The sequence below is a fragment of the Puma concolor genome, chromosome C2 (genome assembly GCF_028749965.1).
Source record: "Puma concolor isolate L17-30 chromosome C2, mPumCon1.1.hap2, whole genome shotgun sequence".
In the NCBI taxonomy this organism is placed as follows: domain Eukaryota; kingdom Metazoa; phylum Chordata; class Mammalia; order Carnivora; family Felidae; genus Puma; species Puma concolor.
Genome location: NC_141675.1, coordinates 44,045,824 through 44,072,482, shown reverse-complemented (window position 1 = coordinate 44,072,482; position 26,659 = coordinate 44,045,824). Strand labels below are relative to the sequence as shown.

Genomic DNA, 26,659 nt, shown 5'->3' with positions numbered 1-26,659 from the left:
GTGAGTTTAAAAAAAGAGAGAAACAAGGAGAGATCTAATTTCCGTGTACTTCTAAGCACGTAAATACATATTAAATGCTGGTGAATAAAAAGCTTTCTAATACTTATAAAGCAGGTGCTGAACGTGGTAATATTTTATGGTTTTATCATCTAATCCAGTTGACTCCAGTGTAACAGATACTCCAGACTGGCTACTTTTTTCACCAAGAAGTTCCACGGGCTTTTGACAGATAACAAAATCATCTGAGTCAAGCTGCAAAGTTTCATTACTGACGCCTTAAAAAATAAAATTTAAGAAAAGAATTTAATAACTCCAAGTACTACTTGAGTGAAAATTAAATTTCACAACATCCTCATATCAATTAAATAAACATACAGTAACTTTATTTATACATACGGACATCTCATATGTTTACAAGGCACTATGGTTTTGAGAAGCCTAACATTTCCTCATGTATTCCTCACAACTGATAAAGTACAACAGGATATTATCATCCCAATCTTATACATGAGGAAATTGAAACTCAGAGATGGTATTCCTAACCCAAGGCCATTCAACTTGTAAGTATGAGACCTGGGACTAGAAACTCCTCCGCAGCTCTTCCATTATTTCTATTGACAGGTATATGCTGGAACACACTGACATGCTATGGAGGAATTTATGGGCAGCCAGATCATAAACCAAAATCCCATGTATTAGGAATAACTGAATCTATAAATAATGTGGCTTGGTGGTACATATATATATATATTAGTGGTATGTATACACACACACACACACACACACATATATGTGTGTGTGTGTGTGTGTATATATATATATATATATATATATATATATACTAGAGCCCTTCAGATATTACCAGAAGGGTTTTCTCTACACCTAAAATAAGAAAGCAAGCTAAATTCATTTACCTTCTGTCCGTTTCATTGGATTGTTGATCTTAAGTGGCTGGTAGTTAACACTCTCTCCAGTTTTAGGGTCTGACTCCAGTTTCACGATTAAGACTTCTAAGTCTGACATGAGAGCAACATATCCAACACAAAATGAAATTTCAACAGGAACGATATTATCTATGTGTATAATTAAAGACCGTTCAAAGTCTAATATTGAGAATTCTTCACTAATGATCTGATACTTCAAACTAAATAAGACTAACTTATTTGTGCAACCAACAAGAAGGTCTCCTTTCACCGGGCAACAGGAAATGCACAAGGGGGCCTCAGAAAGCGGCATTTCAATAATAGACATCTGGTCTCTGAAGGTGTCGCTTAAGGGTGCCTCCACTTTATGTCCAACCATTCGGATACACACACGACAGTTTTCAGTCCTTTTACTTCTCCAGTTCACATATGCACGTAGAAACGTAGCTTTGTTTTTCTCTTCAATTGCTGCCAAATAGTCTCCTGAGAAGAAAGTAAGATTACACTTAGAATGTGTAATTAGAAACAACCACTTACCTTGTGCCATGAAAAGGAACTATTAGTGAATTCTAATGTGAATGGTTGAATTAAACATTGACTCAAACAAAACCTTAATCAATAGGATCTCAGGTATGTGTGTGTGTGTGTACATATATATATATATACACACACATGTGTATACATATGTGTACATGTATATATATACGTACATATATATATGTATATATACATTTAAAACATGTTTTTAAGTGTTTTATTTTTGAGAGACAGAGACAGAGCGCGAGTGGGGGGGGCGGTGATCAGAGAGAGAGGGAGGCATAGAATCCAAAGCAGGCTCCAGGCTCTGAGCTGTCAGCACAGAGCCCAACCTGGGGCTCAATTTCACGAACTGTGAGATCATGACCTGAGCCAAAGTCAGATGCTTAACTAACTGAGCCACCCAGGTGCCCCCCAGATCTTAGGTATATTTTTAACTGACATTAGGCATTTAGGTTCTGAAATAAATCTCTCCCCATTATGTCTTATGTGATTCATGTTGCTTGCATAGAAATTTTAGTTTTCCTTATCTTAGCTCTGAATGTTTCCTGTAGGTTGAACCCCGCTTCTCACAAGTCACACTTTCATGTCAACTCTGAGAAATAGGATAAAGCTGAACATATTGAATAAAACTTAAATCCAATTGATTTTCCCTCAACTGTTGATTTTATATTTTTTAAATTATAATTTTGTAGTTATTCTCTGTTGTGAGAAATCAAAGTGGTAAAGAGATGCAAAATGAAAAGCATAAACCCTCCCCTGCAGTCCAATCTGTGAGAAGCCAGTGTTAACACACACAGGTTTCTCAAATACACATAGATCACAGAGTAGTGTTTTGTCTTTCTTCTTTTTCACCAAAATGGAATCACACCGAATATATTTAACAATCTACTACTTCTAAAAATTACCAATAAATCTTGGCCTCCAGGTCAATACATGGGTATCTAACATCCTTTTATTAAAATTATCTGCATATTAGATGTATACATGTGCCATAATTTATTTAACAATGCCTTATTGATACACATTCAAGTTTTTCTAGTTGTTCTGCCACTTTACTTCATGCTGTAATAAATAGGCCTATACCTACATTTATTTCCTAGGGGTTTGTTTCAATGGCATGAATTCCAAAAAGTGAGAATATTGGGCCAAAGAGCAGGTACATTTTAAATTTTAAGATGTTGCCAGATTCAGGGCATCTGGGTGGCTCAGTCAGTTAAGCATCTGCCTCTCAATTTCGGCTAAGGTCATGATCTCACAGTTCATGGGTTTGAGACCCGCATTGGGCTCTGTGTTGACTGCATAGAGCCTGCTTGGATTCTCTCTCTCCCTCTCTCTCTGCCCCTCCCGCACTTGTGTGTGCATGTGCTCTCTCTCTCTCTCTCTCTCTCAGACACACAAAATAAATAAACTAAAAAAAAAACCCAACTCAAAAAAAAAAAGATATTGCCAGATTCTATCACAATTACATAACAGGAATTCATGTTGCCAGCAGCATCGTTTGAACATGCCTGTTTCCCCATATCCTCACTAGTACTGACTCAATGTGATGGGGAAACATGGACTCTTAAGGTTATTGTAAGTTATATTTTCCAGACCATTTCTAAAGCTGGCCATCTTCTCCTATGTTTATCAGCCATGTATAATTTCTCTTCTGCAAGTTATCTACTTTATTAGGATGTTTAATTTGTTTTCCTTATTAAGAAATAGCAGCTCTCCGGGTAAAAGTGATATTAATCTTTTGTTGCTCATGAATAGCAAATTGTTTTTGGTAGTCTATTCTTTGACATTTGACTTCACTTATGGCATCTTTTACCATAGTAAAAATAGTCAGATATGTATGTAGTCAGATATGTATCATTTCCTGCTTGGCCTCTGAGTTTCCTAATTTGCTTACACAGTCTCCTATGTCCTCCAAATTACGTAGTTATATTCTTACATGTTCTAGTTTAGCAGCTTCTTAATTTAAATTTTTAATCTTTACAACTTTGAGGGGGAGAAACATCAAGGTTTTTCCAAATGTAGAATCTACTATTTACTAACAGTATTTGGTAAATAAGTCCTTTTCTAATGAACTGAAACTGAAACGCTGTTGTTAGCATAATGACTTCCCATAGACACACAGCAAGCAAGCAGCCCCTTTCTGTAGACACTTACTGGGCTGGCCAGGTCCCCTCCTCGTCCGAAATGAGCCAACCTTCCAGAAGGGCAAGGCTTCTCCTGATGCTAGTTCCTCTGATACCACAAAAATGGAACCTACACCTTTCATTCCCTGGGTATCTTGGCAGAATACCTAAACGTACCCTGCAGGCTTCATAAATTTGCTCACTCTATTCCAGAGAAGCAGTTTGGATGGAGTTGGGTCCAAAGATGCCTTGTAGCCTCCATCTTCCTAGAATTTCCTCAGTATATGATTTTTGTTTTTCTTTTTTTTAAGTTTATTTATTTTGAGAGGAAAATAGAGAGAAAGAGAGACAGAGAGATAGAGAGAATGTGGGGGAGGGGCAGAAAGAGAGAGAGAGAGAGAGAGAGAGAGAGAGAGAGAATCTCAAGCAGGCTCTGTGCTGTCAGCGTAGAGCCCGACATGGGGCTCCATCCCAAAAACCGTGAGATCATGACCTGAGCTGCAATCAAGAGCCAGATGCTTAACTGACTGAGCCACCTAGAAGCCTCTCAGTAAGTGATTTTTTTTTATTTTATTGTGGTAAAATATACATAATGTAAACGTTACCATTTTAACCAGTGTTGGGTGTACGATTCAGTGGTATTAAGTACATTCACATTATTGTGCACCAATCACCATCATCCTTCTCCAGAACTTTTTCATCTTCCTCAAAACTATCCCTAAAACAATAACTCCCCATCCTCCCCACCCCCCCAGACTCTGGCACTGACCATTCTACCTTCTGTCCCTATGAATTTGCTCACTCCAGGTACCTCATGTAAACTGAATTGCACAATATTTGTCCTTTTGTGTCTGGCTCATTTCACTTACCATAATGTCTTCAAGGTTCATTTGTGTTGTGAAATGTATCAGAATTTCCTTCCCTTTTAAGGCTGATTAATATTCAATTTTATGTTTACTCATCTGTTTAAGGACACTTAGGCTGTTTCCATGTCTTGGCTATTAGAAATAATATTACAATGAACATGCAGGCATAGATCTGCCATATGCCACATTTTGTTCATCTTTTCCTCAGTTGATGGACATTGGGTTGCTTCCACTTCTTGGCTCTCAAAAAAAAAAAAAACGCTGCTATGAACATTGGTGTGCAAGTATCTGGACAAGACCCTGCTTTCAATTACTTTGTTTCTATACTTCCAGAAATGAAATTGCTGGATCATATGGTAATCCTATATTTAATTTCTTGAGGAACACCGCGCTGTTTTCCACAGCAGCTCTACCATTTTACATTCCTGCATTGCACAGGGGTTCCAATTTCTCCACATTCATATCAACACTTGCTCTTTTCCTTCTTTTTTTAAATAACAGCCATCCTAATGGGTGTGAAGTGGTATCTCATTATGGGTTTGATTTGCACTTCCCTGGTGAAAATAATGGTAAGCATCTTTTCATGCGCTTGTTGGCATCTGAAGAAATGCCTATTTGCCCATTTTTGAATTGGCTTTTGTTGCTGTCATTAAGTTATAGGAGTTCTTTATATATTCTGGATATTAATCCCTTGTCAGATATATGCTTTGCAAGTATTTTCTTCCATTCTGTGGATTGCCTTTTCAATCTGTTGTTAGTGTCCTACTGTCTTTGATAGATGCAAGTAAGTTTTAATTTGGTGATATCCAATTTACTTTATTCTTTTGTTGCCTGTGCTTGCATATTCAAGTTAGTAAATGAATTTTAAAACCAAGAATATTTGTTTAGTTAAATAAAATTGTTTTATTCATGCATCTATAAACATACACTTATTTAACTGATAAAGTCTATATACCTTTTATATATAATCTCCAAACTGTAGATAGTGCCCATACTGTTTTCAGCTTAATAACTTGTTTTATAATAATGAACTAGAACTTGCTAAGTGTGTTTACCTGATGAACATTATGATCAGAGATTTAGAGTTCTCTCAGTTAATCCTCACAACAAACCTTCATGAAACTATCTCATTCTCCACTTTATAGATCAGGAATCTCGGACTCAGACAAACTAGGTAACTTGCCTAAGCAACACAGCCAACAAATGATAGAACTGGGACTCAAACTTGGATCTGGTTAGCTCAAAAGCCGATGCTCATTCCCCAGTAATGCTATTTCTCAAAATGTTAAAAAAGAGATACAAGTCTAAAGGAGTCTGCGGAGGTTAATAGCTCTTTATGAAAGACAGAAACTAAACTCTTTTTCAATTTAATTTATTTAAACAGACGAAAACAGTTCGCCTATTTCTCCCACTGCCCCCACCAATTAGCTTTGTTTTCTTCTGTTGTCTTTCTAGTTTTAGATTCTACATATAAAAAATCATATTGGATTTGTCTTCCTCTGTCTGACTTATAAACTTTTTTAAGCATTATATGGTCAGGACTTTATTCTACTTATTTTACAACAGCTTCTGTCTTCGTTAAGTAAATTAGAAAAATGTTCTCATATTTATTCTTTTTTTAATGTTTATTTTTGAGAGCGTGCATGCACGTGCAGAAACCGGGAGGGGCAAGAGAAAGGGAGGCAGAATCTGAAGCAGGCTCCGGGCTCTGAGCTGTCAGCACTGAGTCCAACATGTGGCTCGAGCCCACAGACCGTGAGATCATGACCTGAGCTGAAGTCGGACGCTTAATCGACTAAGCCACCCAGGCGCCTCTCTCATATTTATTCTTAAGCTAAGAGTCACTGATTTTTAAAAATAAGAAACTTCCTGGTTAACACTAATACAAGATTAAGGAAAAGGCAGCACTCCTATGACAAAATTGACATCAGAAGGCAGAAATAATATACAATGCATCAAAATATGTTTTATGGCTTTAGAAAAGTTAAAAGACCACAGGGCTTGGGAAGGATGTAATAGACAGACTCGTTTAATACACTTGTGCTAAAGAACAGGCAATGAGGGCCATGTGGTCTTGTCCTCCCTGCCCAACCACCTTCAGACACCCCATAAACAAGTGTCCAGCATGAGAGCTCCCACACAACAGTCAACTCTGGCTACCAGGTCTTTCTCCTTTGAGAGCAATAAGTTCTCACATCTCCTCTTCCTCAGTTCACACACAAAGCCTCAATTAAGTTTTCATTACTGATAATGATGTTAGGGGCCCCTGTCCTTCAAATTTCTATCTACATTCTCCCTACCACCCCCAAATTTTATAAAGGAAGAATAGCATCCTGCTAATTAGAGATTAAAAAATGAAAATGTTGGGGCGCCTGGGTGGCGCAGTCGGTTAAGCGTCCGACTTCAGCCAGGTCACGATCTCGCAGTCCGTGAGTTCGAGCCCGGCGTCAGGCTCTGGGCTGATGGCTCAGAGCCTGGAGCCTGTTTCCGATTCTGTGTCTCCCTCTCTCTCTGCCCCTCCCCCGTTCATGCTCTGTCTCTCTCTCTGTCCCAAAAATAAATAAACGTTGAAAAAAAAAAAATGAAAATGTTTTCTACTTGGGTAAGAGAGCTGCAAAGCACTTATAGTAAATATAAATGGCTGATGTAAAATTCATTCTGTGTTTGACAGGGGGAGATTTGCTACAGAGGAAGACCCTAGGCACTTAGAGCAGGAATTCCCATGTCTAAATTACTGTGAATGGGAAGAAAGAAACCAAAAGGAAAAAGCTGGAAAGTGGAAGACAAGTTATCTGGATATCAGCATAGCGAGGAGTCATCTTTGTGTAGAATAATAGAAGCTGTACCCAGGGGTTGTACCCGGTCTTCTTCAAGTTGAGGATTGAAAGTTACCCTTGAGCTATCTGACCCATGCTAAGGCACATACCACATGGCTCCTGAACTTTCTTTAGGACAGCCAACTGGATTATAAAAACGTCTTTGTTTTTCAAGGCCTCATTAATCAGGTTACCATGCTACTCGCTGCTTACAGCAGCCAGTAAGGCTCTAGGTGGTTCTCAATCTTGGCTAAATATTAGACCCACCCCCGTGCTGGGCCACACCCCCGAAAACTGACAGTTTCTGTGAGGTTGTGGTCCAGGCATCAGCACTTTTTCAAGTTCCCCCAGGTGATTCTGATGCACAAGTAGTGACATCCAAGGGTCCCCAGAATCACCACTACTGACAAGCAAGAAGACCAGAGGTTTACATGTCTGCCGCTTCCAGTTCTAGAATAAACATCGATTTGGAAGAATAGGTCAAATCATGTAAATATGTCTGCTCTCTCTGTCTCTGCCCCTTTCTCTCTCTCTCTCTCTCTCTCTCTCTCTCTCTCTCTCACACACACACACACACACACACACACACCCCACACCTTGAAACTGGGGAGTTTGCCACTCAGTAGAGCTCTTGAAGGTGAGAACCTCCATGCTTAAAAGAGGAGCCAGATGAGGAAAACTACCAATATTGAAAGATGATTAAAAGAAAGATTTCACTAGAAATACCCAAATCAGAATCTTCTGCTGATAGAGAACACACAGATCTAATGAGTGGCTTTCAAAAATATCTGTGGATCAGTGGGGGCTTCCGTTGTTGTCTTCGCTAGTCAAAAAGCAAAAATAACAGCACAATAAGTTGCTCATAAAGCAAAGACATCCAATGTTTGAGGCTGTTTTTTCTCTTATGGTTGCAATTAATAGTCGGGCTTTTCATTTTTAAAAATATGTACCTTTACTTGACAAAATGACCAGTCATATATATCATACTATGGATGATACCCCATAGTTTTTTACTGATCCACAAAATCCCAATGTCTGGAAATCACTGATGTAGTAATTTAACTTTTTTTTTTTTTTAAACAGAGACTGAGACCCTAAAGTTTCTATAAACTCACACCCAACCAGTTGCAGACACAGTAGGAATTAGAATGAGATCTCCAGTCCTCCAAGTTCATGCTCCCTACTTTATTAGTAAGCCCCTAAGCCATAGGCTTTTCCACCATAAATACTGCCACTTACACATTTACACCACTCTTGAAAACCAGAAATCCAACTTTAAGTGGATTATTAGGCAGTTAAAAGAATCCTATGAGGGGCGCCTGGGTGGCGCAGTCGGTTAGGCGTCCGACTTCAGCCAGGTCACGATCTCGCGGTCCGTGAGTTCGAGCCCCGCGTCGGGCTCTGGGCTGATGGCTCAGAGCCTGGAACCTGTTTCCGATTCTGTGTCTCCCTCTCTCTCTGCCCCTCCCCCGTTCATGCTCTGTCTCTCTCTGTCCCAAAAATAAATAAACGTTGAAAAAAAAAATCCTATGATAAATCCTTCTGTAATCTAAATACCTCCTATTTTTAAATATTGAATTTTTCTAAAATAGAATATACTCACACCTGATAAATCTCTTGGTGCTGCTTCACATTTCGGTGGGAAAAGGGTAATGGGTGATATTACACCATTTTGTCGGGGGCGGGGTCTATGGCCTGAGTTCCACTTACATAGATTTAAAACCCAGCATATAATGTGAGCTTTCAAAAACCGACAAGAAGTTGATAAAGGTATAGATGTAAAAGGACTGGCCACGAGTTGGCATATTTACTGAAGCTGGAAGTACTGGGGCGCAGGATACTATTCTCCCTACTTTGGTATGTGTTTGAAATTTTCTATACTTTTGAGTTTGGGTGTTTGGAGTTTTATTGTTTGTTTTGAAGTGTCTCGGCTGAGTGGAACCCAGCCACCCAACCACGGGCCTTTCTCCTGAGCATGCCAGATAAGGAGCATTCAGATGCAATCCCTCCCCACCCCCCACTAGAAGCAGGCGCTCACCTGCGGTTGCCAGGACTACCACGGCGGCGCAGCTCAGAGCACCTTCAGCAATCAGCCGCCGGACCCCCAACACCATCCGGCAAGTTCCGGGAAGCACGAAGTCCTCTCCCCACCCAGAGTGCCGCCGAGGACGCTCGGTCCTCTAGGAAGGAGGCCCCAAGCTGGGGTCCAGGCACCCCTTGGCCTCGCCATTACTCACCGGCCTCGCTGTAGGCCAGGCACAGCACCCTGCCCAGCGTGGAAAAGGCGCACCTCGGCTGGCACAACTCCTGTCCCGCCACTGCGAATGCCTCCACCTTACAGCCTGCCGCCACGAAGAGAGCGTCGCGTCCGCCGCCGCAGAACCGCTCCGGCTCCAACTTGCAGGGCACCACCTGCTGCGACCCGAACGGGTGCAGATTGTACAGCTGCACCATCCTGGCGACCCACTGCGGGGCAGCCCGGCGGGGCGGCTCCCTCCTGCACGCCCCGCGGGGCGCCTGGAGACCCCGTGCCGGTCACCGGAGCTGGACCACTTCCGCCAGCGATTGCACAGAGCCGAGTCACGTGAGCTCCACCCGGGTCGCCTGCGGCTCCCCTTCTTAAAGTGGCTGCTAGTTACGGGGCAAGGCCCGGCTGGGGAGGAGTCGCCTCTGCCCGGCGCACCCGCGCCCCACAGGCCCCTAGTCCTGGGACTTGGACCCGGCCGCCCTGTGCTGGCACTGCTCCGCGCTGCGTGGTTGACGGGCCTAGAGACCTCTGTGCCCCTTCATTCGTCATTTTACAGTCCTGTTTTGGGCTGGGCGAGATGTTTAGGCCCTTGAGTGCGTTTAAACATTTGATCATCTAGGATCTTGTACCATTTTGTTCCTGATTCAGGGGCATCACTCGTGTCTCCCTGATAGCCTGTGAGCTTCTGGAGGATAGGGCTGGGAAAACTGAAGTGCAGTGCACACGGCTCAACTCCGGGCTAAATATACTGAAGAGTTGTTTGTTGGAAGGAGCAACACTTAGAATGTACTTAGCAAAAGAAAAAAAAAATTGCTGAAGAATCGTGGACGTCACCTAGTAAACTCCAGATATTTGACAAAAGATTAGTTTGAGCCCCAGAGGATGGAAGGACGAGGGGTGAAATCCACTAGCTCTCAGTCCAGTGCACCTACAACTATAGTATAATCTGGCCTGTATCTATTCCTGATGTCTCAACGTGGAGCTCGTGGTTGCAATCCCAATTTAAAAAACAAAACAAAACGCGTTTAGATGGGGCTCCTGAAGTGGCTAAGTCAGTTAACAGTCCAGCGCTTGATCTCAGCTCGGTTCTTGATCTCAGGGTCTTGATCTAAGGGTGGTAAGTTCAGGTCCTACGTTGGGTTCCATGCAGGGCGTGGAGCCTACTTAAAAAACAAAAACAAAAAAAAAAACTCACACATTTAGATGAAGGGAGCGTTGGAACTACTGTTTACAATTTATCCAGAAAATAATGTATGTAAGTATGGATTGAGGGATGTTCTCTTACTTTTGGTGTCTCTTTACTTATGCAGAGTTAAAAGAGAGAGCACATTTTTCTCTGGTCAGATTCTATTTGTCACCCTCATAAGCCCTTTCTTCAAAGAATTTACAAATTAGGTGCAATTGGATTGAAGTTAAACTCTACCTCCATTTTCTGTGCCATCTAGATGAAGAAAGTACCCTTTAGTAGTATGGTACTCTCCTTAACCTAATCCAACCAATAGGAACTCTTTGGGATAAAACCATTCACCAAACTCGGTGAGGCAAAGATTTGGACAAGGAAGTTACTCTGTTCATCAAGCTAGGGCTGAAAACTGACAGAAGGCTCCTATAGAAAACAAAGAGCCTAAGAACTGCTTACAGTAACTCATTCAGATACAACACTCATGAACACCCCTTTCTCCACAAATATATGCCATACTGTTCTTTTTAAATTTTCTCCTTCAAGACTGAAAATTACAATTTCTTTTGTTTTTATTTTATTTTTTTAATTTACATCCAAATTAGCTAGCATATAGTAGATCCTTAGTGTCCCTTGCCCATTTAGCCCATCCCCCCTCCCACAACCCCTCCTGTAACCCTCAGTTTGTTCTCCATATTTATGAGTCTCTTCTGTTTTGTCCCCCTCCCTGTTTTTATATTATTTTTGTTTCCCTTCCCTTATGTTCATCTGTTTTGTCTCTTAAAGTCCTCATATGAGTGAAGTCATATGATATTTGTCTTTCTCTGACTAATTTCGTTTAGCATAATACCCTCTGGTTCCATCCACGTAGTTGCAAATGGCAAAATTTCATTATTTTTGATTGCCAAGTAATACTCCATTGTATATATATATACCACATCTTCTTTATCCATTCATCCATCGATGGACATTTGGATTCTTTCCATACTTTGGCTATTGTTAATAGTGCTGCTATAAACATGGGGGTGCACGTGCCCCTTTGAAACAGCACACCTGTATCCCTTGGATAAATACCTATTAGTGCAATTGCTGGGTCATAGGGTAGTTCTAGTTTTACTTTTTTGAGGCACCCCCATACTGTTTTCCAGAGTGGCTGCACCAGTTTGCATTCCCACCAGCAATGCAAAAGAGATCCTCTTTCTCTACATTCTCGCCAACATCTGTTGTTGCCTGAGTTGTTAATGTTAGCCGTTCTGACACTAGGTGTGAGGTGATATCTCATTGTGGTTTTGATTTGTATTTCCCTGATGATGAGTGATGTTGAGCATTTTTTCATGCATCAGTTGGCCATCTGGATGTCTTCTCTGGAGAAGTGTCTATTCATGTCTTTTGCCCATTTCTTCACTGGATTATTTGTTTTTTGGGTGTTGAGTTTGATAAGTTCTTTAGAGGTTTTGGATACTAACCCTTTATCTGATATGTCGTTTGCAAATATCTTCTCCCATTCTGCCGGTTGCCTTTTAGTTTTGCTGATTGTTTCCTTGGCTGTGCAGAAGCTTTTTATTTTGGTGAGGTCCCAATAGTTCATTTTTGCTTTTGTTTCCCTGCCTCCAGAGACGTGTTGAGTAAGGAGTTGCAGCGGGCAAGATCATAGAGGTTTTTGCCTTCTTTCTCCTCGAGGATTTTGATGGCTTCCTGTCTTACATTTAGGTCTTTCATCCACTTTGAGTTTATTTTTGTGTCTAGTGTAAGAAAGTGGTCCAGGTTCATTCTTCTGCATGTCGCTGTCCAGTTTTCCCAGCACCACTTGCTGAAGAGACTGTCTTTATTCCATTGGATATTCTTTCCCGCTTTGTCAAAGATTAGCTGGCCATACGTTTGTGGGTCCATTTCTGGGTTCTCTATTCTGTTCCCTTGATCTGAGTGTCTGTTTTTGTGCCATGAAAATTACAATTTCTGTACTAAATTACAATTTTAAGACTAAAATTACAATTTTATTGTCATTTCACCTACGTTAAAAATGTCTATTTTGGAGAAAGAAGTGAGATTTGGAACCCCAGTCCCTTCTAGAGATAGCCACTGAACCTGGATTATTTAAGATTCTTAGGAAATAGACATGCTAGCCAAGGGAAGGTGGGGGATGTGCCTGGTTTGTACAAACAGGAGTCGCATCCTTGTATTCCTGTTACAAATGTAGGGGCAGCATTGGGCACACCATAATTTCCTTATGGGAGGCTATGTTGTTCTGCTAGGTAGCATAAGAAAATACCACAGACTAGATAGCTTAAATAGCAGAATTTTTTTTTTCATAGTTCTGGAGGTCAGAAGTCCAAGATCATGGTGTCTGCAGTTCTTGTTTTTCCTAAGGCTTCTTTCCTTGGCTTGTAGAGAGCCACTGTCATAATTCATTTGGGCTGCTATAACAGAATCCATTTGGGCTGCTACAATGAAATACTAAACAGCTTATAAACAACAACTATATTTGTCACAGCTCTGGAGGCTGGGAATTCCAAGATCAAGGTGCCAGCATAGGGTAGGATTAGAGACCTCTTTGAGATTGTAGACTGCTGACTTCTTGCTGTGTTCTCACTTACTGGAAGGGACTAGGGAGCTCTGTGGAATCTCTTATAAGAGCACAATTCCCATTCATCAGAGTTCCACCCTCATGACTTAATCACCCCCCAAAGGCCCTACCTTTTATTACCATTGCATTGGGCACTAAGATTCTAATATGTGCTCAACAGCATTGATCATTAGGGAAATTCAAGTCAAAACTGCCATTAGAGACCACTATACATTTATTGTAATAACTAAAATTAAAAAGACTGATCATAACAAGTGTGGGTGAGGACAGGGAGCAACTTATGTGGATGTCAAATGGTATAATAGCTTTGGAAACAGTTTGGCAGTCTCTTAGAAAATTAGACATACACCTACCATATGGTCCAACCATTCTACACCTAGTTCTCTTACCCAAGAGATCTGAAGACAGACATATATCCTTAAAAGGACTTGTACACATTCTCATGGCAGCGTTATGTGTGATAGTAAAAAATCGAAAACAACCCAAAAATCCATCAACAGATGAATGGATAAACAAGTTTTGTTTTATCTGTACAACGAAATACTACTCAGCAATAACAAGGAATACACTACTGATACATACAACAACACACATAGATCTCAAGATAATTATGCTGAGTGAAAGAAACCCAATAAAAATAGAATATACTCTTATTTAAATAAATGATTACATTTATATAAAATTCAAGAAAATACAAACTATAGTAACAGACAACAGTGGTTGCCTGGGTCTGAGTGATGGACAGGGAGGTGACAGAGATTACAAAGGAACATGAGCAAACTTTTGGGAATGATGGATATGTCCATTATCTTTTTTTTTTTTTTTAATGTTTATTTATCTTTGAGAGAGGGACAGAAAGAGTGCAAGCTGGGGAGGGGCAGAGAGAGAGAGGGAGACACAGAATCCGAAGCAGGCTCCAGGCTCCAATCTGTCTGCACAAAGCCTGATGCGGGGCTCGAACTCACGAACTGTGAGATCATGACCTGAGTCGAAGTTGGACGCTCAACTGACTGAGCCACCCAGGCACCCCAAATATGTCCATTATCTTGATTTTCATAATGGGTTTCTTGGTGAATACATATGTCATATCTTATCAGATTGTGTGCTTTAAATATGTGGATTTTTTTTTAAGATTACAAGACATGTAACAGGTAAGAGACTTACCCAAATCATACTGCTAATTAGAGGCAGAGTAAAGCTCATTGTATGAACCTCAATTATATAGTAGGTACTTCATAAGTATTCCTTTCAGAATTTAACGTAAAAAATGATGTGGACTGGAGTTCAGTGGTAAATAATGCGTTCTAAGATATTTGCTATGTTAAGGAAAACATTTTAAAATTCTAAAGACTAAAAAAATTTTTAAATAAAGGGGGTACCTAGGTGGCTCAGTTGGTTAAGTGTCCAGCTTTGGCTCGGGTCATGATCTCAAGGTTCCTGAGTTTGAGCCCTGCATCCAGCTCTCCACTGTCAGCTCCACGGAGCTGCTTCAGATCCTTGGTCTCCCTCTCTCTCTGCCCCTACCCTACTTGTTCTCTCTCTCTCTCTCTCTCAAAAATAAATAAACATTTTCTTGAATTAAAAAAATTTTTTTAAATAAGAGAAAAAGAAACAGTGTCACTTTCATGCTCAGAACATTCCAATGGCTTCCCACGGTATTCAGATCAAAACTGAATTTTCTTGGCCTGTGAGGCCCTGCATGATCTGGTCAACCTCATTGTCTCTGTCCAACCTCATTTCCTACCATTTCATGGTGCCACAGACACAGAAGCCCTCTCTCTGTTTTCTGACCATCCGCTACTCATTCTCTTAGGATTTTAGCACTTGCTGTTGCCTGTACCTAGAACCTGTTTCCAGATCTTCCCTTGACTTACTGTCTTGCTTCTTTTTTAGGTCCTCTCTAATATTACTTCTCTGACGTTCCATGTAACATGCCCTCCAGAAGAAAAGTGTAGACTCACTTTTCTTCTTTAAGGTTTTGCTGAAACAAAGAGTAATAATCACAAATGTAACTCTAGAAAACATATTATTTTAGTAGAACCCTTGTTATTAATGGGAATTTTAGAGGCCTCAAGCAAAAGTAGGTTCTAGCTGTGGAGCTCTTTTGGAAGACTGCCAGGACCTTGCTGGGCATCCCTGATCTCCACTGATAGTCTGGCATTGAGACCCTAGCATGTGCAAAGCTAGGGCATTCAGAGACTGTCACTCAGACAATAAAGTGACACAAAGATCATTATCTCTTATTCAAGTGGATCCTACTACATTTCGTGTTTAGATCAGTTTGCTGGCATCTATAGAAATGTAGAGTTGCTTTCAAAATCACACCATGCATTTCCTTTATTGATCAACCCACACTTGTGCTATGGGTGCCCCTGCCATTTGCTAGCATCCCATCATTTGTTAACAGACTGGGAAAGGATAGTGAAGTTGGATTGGCCGTCTTTCGGCCTGAAGAAAAGTTTAGGATTGGTTTCTACATTTGCGGGATTGATAAATATAAGAAGCCTGGAGACAGACATCAAGGCATCATACAGAGACCAGAAGGAATACAGAGCGGTGCCTCCTTGCATTTTCACTCCTGAGCCTCTTCCACATAAAATGCAATCCTTTCAATTTTCTGCTGTAGCAGAAAGTTGGTCTCCCTCTTTGACCTCCATGACTTTCCTCTTTTTTCTGGTAACATTCCCAGGCTCACGGAGCAGAGTAGAGTGCGCAACAGTACCCAGCAGATGTTCATCTGATGTCCTCTATATCTCAATTCCTCACTGAAAAAACTTAGGGTCTTTCACATTGTTTTGCTTTCATGGGTAATTTGTAGTTATTTTATTCATTCCATTTAAAAATATAGAAGTCAAAACACACTGTGTTTCAAAAACATGAATGTTCAGAGCATCTTTAAGAATCTCTACTCGGGAAACACTTATCTAAAGGAACAAAATATCCCAGCTAAGAATTTCTTACTGGTATATCACCTCATGTCTTTTTGCAGTTTTTCACTTAAAGAGGCCAACTCATTAGGGCACAAAGCAAGGTGGGCAAGCCATCCTAGAAGTTTAAAATACCAATGTTATTAAAGTAGAAAGGATTTCTATAGCAACCCAAAGTATAATGGTATACAGAACTTGTCTTGGGCTTTAAAGAAAGTGTGAATGATAGTTTAGAATGTCAGGTAGCGGGGTGCCTGGGTGACTCAGTTGGTTAAGCATCTGACTCTTGATTTCTGCTCTGGTCATGATCTCATGGTTCCTGAGATCGTGCCCCACGTCGGACTCCATGCTGACAGTTTGGAGTCTGCTTGGGTTTCTTTCTGTCTCCCTCTCTTTCTGCCCCTCCCTTGCTCATGCTTTCTCACTCTCCCTCTCTCTCTCTCTGTCTCAAAATATAAATAAACAATTTAGAAAGTCGGGTAGCAACTGCACATATGCCCAAGTTGCCACCAAAGCCAACTTTTACTCCCATTTTTCTACTGTCATGTATGGCCATAAGACAATCTCCACATGGGCCCTTTGCTTTGTTCACCCTGGTACCTTCACAGCCTATTGTCCTTTCCTTTCCTTCTGCGGCTTCCATCCGTACCCACTCTTTGCCTTGGGATTCCTTCTCCCACAAGACTACTCTTAAAATCTCTCTTCAGTTACTCTGGCTTTTGAATATATTTGCTCCTAATTAATGCTAGGAAAACAAAACAAACAGGCAGAAACAGTAAATAACAAAGATGGGTAAATTCCAAAGGTTACAAAATCTCACAGTGTTCTCAGAATAGTCCTCTGGGCTACAGTTGTCAATTTCCTGAAAGAAAGTAAATTTCTCCTTACACTCAATGCCACACGCGCATACACACACCCACATTTCCACCTCTACCTTTTCACTCAGTAAAGCAGGGCTAATGCAATAGATGCCTTCTTTGCTCAGAGGGACAATTTACATTTCTGGTGACCTCCAGATTGGGTTATGCCTAGCTCACTCAGTTTCTGTCGTAGTCAAGAGTAGCCCCTTATGGGGTGCCTGGGTGGCTCAGTTGGTTAAGAGTCTGACTCTTGGTCTCAGCTCAGGTCACAATCTCATGGTTTCATAGGTTGCAGCCCCAAGTTGGGCTCTGCATTGGCAGAATGGAGCCTGCTTGGGATTCTCTCTCTCTCCCTCTCACTCTGCCCTTCCCCAACTCACATGCAGTCTCTCTCCCTCTCTCTCTCTCAAAATAAATAAATAAACTTTAAAAAAAAAAGAGTGGCCCCTTCTGGAATTTCCATATATAGAATGACTCCTAATTTGAAAGAACTGGTAGCATCCTCTACTGAGCTAGGTCATTGCTGAAATTGTATGAAAACTGTTTCCTAACTAATCACAGAGCTCTCTGATTGAAACATTCTATGTGCATATTCCCTTTTTCCCACACAGGCAAACATATATAAGTTAACTACCTCGTATAAAGATATTTATTTCATGAGTTGACATTATTTTCTTTGAACTATGAACTAACAGAATTTTCTATGAACTACCTGTACTAATTAACAGGTAACCTGTATCTATTAACAGGTACATCTTGTTAAATACATATACTTGCAATTCCTGGCTTTGCATTGCTTCTGTCATGAGAGTCTAATCCTATATCTTTTCAGAAAGGTTTATTCTAGAGAATAATTTTATGGTAGAAACTGAATTTTTGACAAAATATTTTTTAAATGTTTATTTTTGAGAGAGAGAGAGGTAGACAGAGAGAACGAGCAGGGGAGGGGTGGACAAAGAGGGGAAGTCAAAATATTTCAAGTGACCATTTTCTTGTTCCTGGGCCAGACAAGTCCTAATAAAGGTAATATGTAAGCAGGTTATCTGATTTTTTAAAAAATCCCATTATACAAAATCTTTAGTCTTTTCATGAGTTATATATTTCTTAAACCAAACAGACCCTTCACACCAAACCGGTGGTTCACAAACCTGAGTATGCATCAGACATTCCTGGAGGGCTTGTTAAAATACTTTTTGCTGTGCCTCGCCCCCACTTTCTGATTCAGTAAGTCTATAGCAGAGTCAGAGAAACTGCATTTCTAACAAATTCCTAGGCAATGTTAATGCTGCTAATCTCCAGACCAAACTTTGAGAACCATTCAGTAAACTATTTGGCTGAATGAATCTGAAATCTTATTACAGCCAAAAATTATTTACAGTGGTAACTACTTCATGAAATAGTCTTACGTTTCCACATGTATAATGTATTGTACCAATCCCATTACAGGTTATTTTGACAGTAAAATAAATCAATCCACAAGTCAACAAATATTTATTGAGTTTGGATGAGTGCTAAGAGCATTCAGCTGATAGTCAATTATATTTTTTCTTTCTTTCTTTCTTTCTTTCTTTCTTTCTTTCTTTCTTTCTTTCTTTTTTAGAGAGAGAGAGTGCGGGAAAGGGGCAGAGGGAGAGGGGCAGAAGGAGAGAGAATCTTAAGCAGGCTCCACACTGAGAGCAGAGCCCGGCTGGGGCTCAATCCCGAAACTCTGGGATCATGACCTGAGCCAAAATCAGGAGCTGGTTGCTCAACCAACTGAGCCACCCAGGTGCCACCAGCTGATAGTCAATTCTAATCCCAGCTTTACAATAACAGTGGTCTTGGTGCCAACAATCTCCCTAGACCTGAGTTTCCACATCAGTAGAACAAGGGGAATGAGCAAGATGAGGTATCATCCACATCTAAAAAGCACCTGATGATTCTTTGCTACTACATATAAGCCAACATGCTGAGTGAAGTGAGGGAGTAGGAGACACAGAACTTGCTCCTTAGTGGGGGACACAAGATAAATACCCAGAAGAAGATACCAGCCTAAGCCAAAGGCAAATCTCACATAATGTTGCTTCAGAATTCCATCCTGGTGGAATGACATTAGGAAAACCATCTCCTCACTCAGGCTCAGACTAAGGGAATTTGGACCTGTTCTAGAATATTCATAATATCTTTAACAGAGAAAAGTTCTTCCCTCTTTTCTTTCTATCTTCCCTCTTTCCTTTTTCTTTCCTATCTTTTCTTCCTTTCCTCCCTTTTTTCCCCTTTTTGATAAATACTTACTGGGACTCATAAGACAGATGGAAATGCCAGAGTAAACAGCTTGAAACCAAGTCATATCAGCTGAGAAAGCTACATCACCTCACCAAGCCTGTTTCTTCAACTTTAAAACTGCTATTGTAAGCCTCATATGAGATAATACACATAAAGTTTTTAGTGAAGGGCCTGCCACATAGTGAGGAAATGTTATAGCCTTGTATCTTCCAAGAATGTTATATAGTGCTAGAAACTTGAGTAATCTGAAAATGAACAATGGCCAGACATGTAGGCCTTGGAGATGAGTAGAGAATGAAGGAGGGACAAAAAAGGATGTGAAAACTAAATACATAGACCAAGTGGGGAGAAAAGGAAAAAATTCACTATTTGTGGATTAGGAAATAGAATAGCACAGTGATTAAGAGTTTGTGAGGGGTGCCTGGGCAGCTCAGTCAGTTAAACATCCAACTTTGGATCAGGTCATGATCTCACAGTTCGTCAGTTCAAGCCCTGCAACCAACTCTGTGCTGACAGCTCAGAGCCTGGAGTCTGCTTCAGATTCTGTGTCTCCCTCTGTCTCTCTCTGCCCCTCCCCTGCTTGTGCTCTTTCTCTCAAAAATAAATAAATAAACATTAAAAAAAAAAAAAAAGAGTTTGTGCTCCAGGAGACAAGACTATCTGGATTTGAACCCAGGCTTTGCTAGCTGTATTGTGTGATTGTGGCAAATTATTCAACCATTCTGTACCTGTTTCTGCATGTGTAAAGTGGAAATAATGATAGCTTTTAGCCTTTTATTCTTTTATTCTAAATGAGCTAAAACCTGTTAAGGGTAAGATATATTTGGCACATTATAAAAGCTTAATAAATGAAAGCTGCTATTATTATCATCTATCAACCTAATTCTCTAGTCACTCCAGTAAGGCTCTTGTTCTTGGGAACACTAAATAGCACAGAGAGGCTATCATTGCTTCCAGTTGGAACGGCATCAAGTGCATTCCTGGAATTGCTTCCCTAAGGACTCCTGCTTTTCTCTTATGAAGTTGATAACATGTAACGTTTAGATCAGGTTCACACTCCTTTATTAAAACTGAGCAGAGGACTTGCTGCCGTTCCCAAATTTTGCCGCACATTAGAATCACTGGGGAGCTTTTTAAAGTACTGAAGCTCACATTGCACCCCTTATCAAAATGAAATCGGAATGTTTGGAGACAGGGGCCAGGCATCAGTAGCTCTTAAAGATTCCAATATGAGACAAGGTTGGGAACCTCTGGTTTAACAGACTGGTTTTCCTTCTGATGTTGGTGCTAAATAAATTAATGACTTTACTGGGACATTGTTTCATTTTTCTAAGTAATATGTGTAAAAACTATGACAACATAACAGGGCTGATGAAGTTGTAAACTAAATTGCTCTTCAGACAGTCGATAGTGCCCTCTGGTGGTGTGATTAGAACCTAAAAATAATCTACTTTTCTTGCGTGGTAAGAATGCCTTTAACGCAGTGAAAAGGTGTCAGTGAGGACTATCCTCCATTTCTATGCCCCTTTACCATTTATACGTATATCTAGAAAGGGAAATTTAGATCTAGAATGTAAGCTAATCAAGAGCACACAAGAATCATTGATAGCTGTGAAACTGAAATGTAACTGGTCCTCTAACTTCCCCTTCCTCTCAAGGGCGTCCTCCCCCAGAGCAGCAATGTCTTCATAACCTCCCAGTAACAGCACCACCCATGTGCATCAGTAGCTTCCGGGTTCTATTTCTAGCTCCCAAGCATGACCTTGATTCCTGCAATTGCCAAACACAGTCACATAACTGACCCGAGCCAGAAGTACCTGGAGAGGAGTAATGAGGCCTAGGGTTTTTATTTCTTCTGTGGGGTAGAAGGAAAAGGTTACACTCCTGGCTAGGAAAGTCTGACTGACTGGGCCTTCTGGTTAAGGCAATAACTGTCTCCATACCCAATGAAAGGTATTGCCATCATCAGTAGGAGGTGATTCATCTTGACATTATCTCTTCTCTATGTCCTGAATCCAAGAGGCTTCATATGGGGCTTCAAGTGGGGACACTGAAGCCCAAATACAGAACTATTTTCTTCAGGCAGGTTTCTGAAAGCCCCTGGCTAACCTAGAGTCTCAGCACTAATGGGGCACTAGAGATGTGGCATTCTCAATATGAGGGAACAATGAATGATGCCACAATACTAACAAACAGCACAGGATTGTAGGGTCTGAAACAAAGTAAGAAACTGTTGGAGGGTAGAGGCTGAAGATTTAGGGACTAGGGGATGGGAGAAGCAGGGTGGGGGATGTGGATCCTTGCAGACAGACTTGCAGAGTTGAGTCTCTGAAGCAGAAATACAGTAGAATTGAAGATTAGGAGCAAGGGAGAAGGGAGGTCTGGAGCCCCGTTAGGTCGTTTCCCTGCAGATTGATACTGAGAACAGCCAACGACTCCACTGCCCCTACGAAGACTTCGGGAGCTGAAGCCTGGTGGCCACCACAGTGTGACTCCCAGAACATTAGGGCTTCTGGGGACCAAGACACCATCCTGGCCAGTGTGAGTTGAAGAAGACCTGGGCATCCTCAGCCATCTGCCCTTGCTTGGCACAAGGCTGGGTCGGGCGCAGCTGTTTCCCTGATCCTTCTACTCCTTGCAAAATCTCGATTTCTCAGAACTTCTAATGACATCATGGTCTAACAAACTATGACAAGTCGAAACGGGGCTTCGCTGACACCATCCCGGGAAATCTAGGGATTGCCTCAGCTTCGGCAGCATAAGGAAACATACGGGTTAATCCTGCCGTTTGCATTCTGATGAGAGAAAAGCTTCCCAACACGGACTGAGATCCTGCAGGGCTTTCTTGGAAACATAGTCCTGGATAAGGAGGATGCATGCCCACAGAATTCTGGGATAAGTAGTTTTTGGTCTCCAGGTCCGCATTCCCAACTCCGCATGCGCATTGCGCGCTGGCGCCTGGTATCTGCTCTCGCGAGAAGTGGGCACGTGCCGCCTCCCACCGAGGCTCCGATTGGTGTAGCCTGAAGGGCTGCGTTCTGCTTCTTAATCGGGGTTCTGCCTGACCTTCGGATGTGGGATTTATTCATTCCAGAGCTCACAATTTGGAAAGGGCTAACAAGCTAGCTGACAAAATGGCCTGAGTAGAAGGGCATGTATTTTAATTGCTGTGCTGAGCGGAAGTGAGTGGGTGAGAAAGGTTTCCCAGAGCAACTGAAGTTGGAGCTGAAACCAGAAGGACCACAAGGCAGGAAGCCGGGCAAGGGGTATGGTCAGGGCTAAGGCTTCTGTCAGAATATAACGTGGTTTTAGTGTTCTGCTCCCACCTGAAATTTGTACCCTATTTTAGTAAACCGATAATTTCTCAAGTACTTCCTAAGATGCCCATAGTTTTAGTAAAACTAGTAAATTTTTGTGTCTTTAGCTAAGTTTAGCCTGTGTGATGCCACGTACAGATGTTTTTGCGTGTTTTTTGGTTTTTTTTTTTACTTTTGACTTTTGTGGGACTTTTAATGTCTTTGTGTATATTGTCAGTTGTTAAATTGTATGATGTGAGGTAAAACATTACACTAGTCTTAGAATCAGGAAATGGGGATTTAGATGGTAGGCCTTGGGATAATTAATCCTCAGTGATGACGAAGAAGAATATGTAATTTTGGTGTGTTTGTTCTGGGACTTTGAACTACCTTTGAAATCTAAAACAATAATAATTGTAATGATTCCCTAGCTTAATGAATGAGAATATTTAGTAGGTAGAGGAGGAAGATGACAACATCTAGTTACACAGCAGTGTTCCAGTAAGATTTTTAGGTTGATGTGGACTTTTATTTTACTGTTTGCGTGGTGTTTAATGTGGAGGGAGTAGGAGAGGAAATATGCTGGGGCACAGGTCAGCTATGCGGGCTCAAAGCTTGCTGTGATGGTCTCTTAGTTTTGTTTTGGATTTGTGTTTGTTTTGTTTCATACTGTTTTTGTTTTACAGGCGATCACAATCGTTTGACTTGATGATTTTTTTTTTTTTTTTTTTTTGTCTTTACTGTGGTGCAGAAGCGATTACATTCAGTAGCAACTGCACTTCATATTTTGAATTTGGATCTTTTTCTGGGCTACTGATAGGCATTGCGATACTGTCATGATGCTAGGCAGCATCCCAGTCAACCATGTGATCCCAGGGACAATCAACTGATAAACTTAGAACTATTCTGTTTTTCACTTACAATGCAGTATTCAATAAATTACATGAGATAATCCACACTTTATTATAAAATAAGCTTGTGTTAGAGGATTCTGCCCCACTGTAGGCTAACAAATCTGAGCACTTTTAAGGTAGGCCAAGCTAAGTGATGGTGCTCTGTAGGTTAAGTGTATTAAATGCATTTTCAACTTAAGATATTCTCAACATAGGATAGGCTTATCAGGAAATAACCCCATAATAAGTTGAGGAAGGTCTGTAGTTTGTTTTGGGCAGAGACAATATCCATTAAGGAAGATTCTTGCTAAGTGTGGCATTGATTGCAAGGGACTCTTGCGGTGGGTGGTGGACAGCAGGACAATCCCTTGGCTAATTAACATCAACAAAATCATGTCAAGTCTTAGTGTTTGGGAAAACATTTACTCTCTTGTTATTTCTGTAGTCCAGCCCAAATTCTACATTAAGTTGATATTGAGAAATATAGAACTGCATTCTTTCTGGGTTTAGTTGGATGACATTTTCATTTCTGTTTTATAGTCTCATTAGACATTCTTTTACCCAAAATAAGCACTCCATCATATTTTAAATGGCCTGCTTCTCTGACTTGGTGCTTTTTTTCCTCCAGTTTTAAAGACTCCTTTGCAACACACTCATTGAAATCGTCATTCCCCTCTAGTTTAGCTGCTTCCTCGTCCGTGAAGCTTCCTTTCCCTAGTTTCCAGAGCCCAGTATTTTTTTTATCTCTATTACCCCACTTTGTTAATCTCCCTTGCAGTTTAGTGATTTGTATCTCATTGGGTGTGCCTTTCTGCTTTATAACCCCATGTAAGACATGCATTATTTTCTTTTGTATAGTTAGAGACTATATATTAATTATCTTTTTTTCCAGTTATTTTTTTAAATTTAAATTTTAGTTAACATACAGTGCAATTTGTTTTCAGGAGTAGAATTCAGTGATTAATCACTTACATATAACACCCATCGTCCATCACAACTTATCTTTTATTCTTAATAACCATGTACTATTCACTTTTGTATGTGTATATACAAGTGTCTGGCACATAGACCTCTGTAATTCCCAGCCTGAGGCCAGAAACCCCTGGCAAAGTTAATAATATTTATCCACCTATTTTTGGTATAAAAAAAATTAAACATACCTCCTCAAATAAAAATGTATAGGTTTAAAAAAGCTTTTCAAAAGTATTTTTCCTGAAAATACATGATTTCAAGTTTGTTAAAAGCTAATTAAAAACTCTTGATTAAAAACCTGAATAAACTAAGTTTTAGGTGATCTTTCAATAATAAAGGGATTCTTGGGGTAAAACATTGAGAACTACTCTATTTAGTACTTAGAAAAAAAAATTAAGAGGTGCCCAAAAGGGATTGTGGGAGAAAGCTCTTTTTCTTTCCATCTGGCAGCAGCCATTTCACTCAAAGGTCAACCAAGATGGGCGCTTACACGTACATCCTGGAGCTATGGAGAAAGACACAGTCTGATGTAATGCGCTTTATTCTCAGTACTGCCAGTTACTCTGCGCTTTACAGGGTACCCCATTCAGCCCGGCGTGCTAAAGCCCCCAGACTGGGATACAACGCCAAGCAAGGTTATGTCATGTATCGGATTCACGTGCACTGTGGTGACTACAAATGCCCAGTTCCTAAAGGTGCAACCTGTGGCAAGCCTGTCCATCATGGTGTTAACCAGCTAAAGTTTGCCCCAAGTCTTCACTCTTGCCTAGGAATAAGCTGGATGCCACCATGGGGCTCTGAGAGTCCTGAATTTTTACTGGATTGGTGAAGATCCCACGTACGAATTCGTTGAGGTTATCCCCATTGATCCATTACGTAAAGCTGTCAGAAGAAATCCCGACACTCACTGGATCAGCAAACTAGCTCTCAAGCACAGGGAGATTCAAGAATTGACCTGTAGGCCCCAAGAGGCGTGGCCTTGGAAAGGGTCACAAGTTCCGCATGAGGCAGCTTGGAGAAGACGCAGTACCCTCCAGCTCCACTGTTACTGCTAATGTAAGTAAATTAAAATTCTTAACCTAATAAACAATTTATGACAGTCAATATTTTTTAAAATATGTTTGCCACTTCTTTCTTAAATTCAAAATTTTCTTTCAAATAAAGGGTAATTTTAAACAAGGTTATAGTGATTTCTCTCTTACCAGAGTATCTAAAAAAGCACATCTTAGAACACCAGGCTAGCTTTGTTTCGCATTGTTTCAAGAAAAAAAAATCTGTATTAATGTTACGGGTAAAAATGTGTCTTGTCCTCTTAATTATCTTTTTTTTTCACAAATTTATAATGTAGCCAGCTGTTGTTTCCTGATAAGCTCAATTTTCTGAATATTTACAGCCATCTGTGTTGACTTAGTATGGGGGTACATCTGACTTTAATCTCTTTGACCCAACACCTTCTAAAAATATTTGAGAAATGGAAATTTCATTTGTAAATATTACAAAGTTAGCAGTTCAAGCATGATATTAATATATTCTCATCCTAAAGTTTCATCTGTTTATGAACTTGAGTCTCTTGGAATTTCTAATTCTATTAGGTCAGGAGATTAAATTACTCCAAATATGTATTCAAATGCTCTTTTTTTCTTCAAATCTGAGAAATGTGTTTGACATTTTGCAGGTTTTTTTAACTTTCTAAACGATGGCAAGTTAACCTTAATTTTGGATTAGCCTATGTATGGTTGTAGGATGCAGCAGTTTGGTGAATTGTAATGATGACTAAAAACTGATTTGCTAATACTATATAGTTTCCCACATTAAAAAAGTATTTTTCATAATATCTAAAGTGTATTTAGAGTTGAGGTTTGTTTTTTTAATTTTCCAGCCATAAAGGAGGCAGAAAAATTTTCACCAATCCTTGCAGTATTCATTAAAATAAGAATTTTCACCATGGCCATGACAAGAACCCTAAATAATTCCATGGCCCAGAGTTGTGCTTTCCTGAAGTTAAGATCCCAGACAGGCCTGATTCTTCAGCAATTCTGGTCTTCTGCTGAGTAGGAGCATTAGTCAAGGCCTGAAGGAGGAGGAAACAATTATCTCCTGAGAAAGCCTTCTGCAATCTGGAACACCACAGATTTCTCAGAATGGGAGTTGAGATCAGAGTGTCTC

At 40.5% G+C, this 26,659-nt stretch overlaps 1 protein-coding gene, 1 long non-coding RNA gene and 1 pseudogene across 18 annotated transcripts in view; 2 read left to right on the top strand and 1 right to left on the bottom strand.

Annotated features, from left to right (window-relative positions):
- Positions 1 to 9,857, bottom strand: part of HPS3 (HPS3 biogenesis of lysosomal organelles complex 2 subunit 1) — a 39,822-nt gene extending 29,965 nt beyond the window's left edge. For 12 of the 17 annotated variants that reach the window (XR_015240041.1, XR_015240042.1, XR_015240044.1 and 9 more), the window contains exons 1-3: positions 9,506 to 9,856; positions 915 to 1,406; positions 104 to 275 (exon numbers count right to left, since the gene is read on the bottom strand). Coding sequence is in view for 10 of the 17 variants with exons in the window: in XM_025913137.2 (XP_025768922.1) it covers positions 104 to 275; positions 915 to 1,406; positions 9,506 to 9,722 (881 nt within the window). In the remaining 7 variants the exon portion in view is untranslated. Of the gene's footprint in view, positions 1 to 103; positions 276 to 914; positions 1,407 to 4,455; positions 4,647 to 9,505 lie in introns of those variants that run through there. The other 5 variants (XM_086674505.1, XM_086674507.1, XM_086674506.1 and 2 more) reach the window with 3 other exon arrangements.
- Positions 4,411 to 10,790, top strand: LOC147577221 (uncharacterized). The gene is made up of 2 exons (XR_015240048.1): positions 4,411 to 5,021; positions 9,192 to 10,790. It is a non-coding gene; the product is annotated as an uncharacterized LOC147577221 (long non-coding RNA).
- A 7,886-nt stretch (positions 10,791 to 18,676) lies between these two features.
- LOC112849993 (large ribosomal subunit protein eL15 pseudogene) lies at positions 18,677 to 25,548 on the top strand (annotated as a pseudogene).
- Positions 25,549 to 26,659: the final 1,111 nt, after the last annotated feature.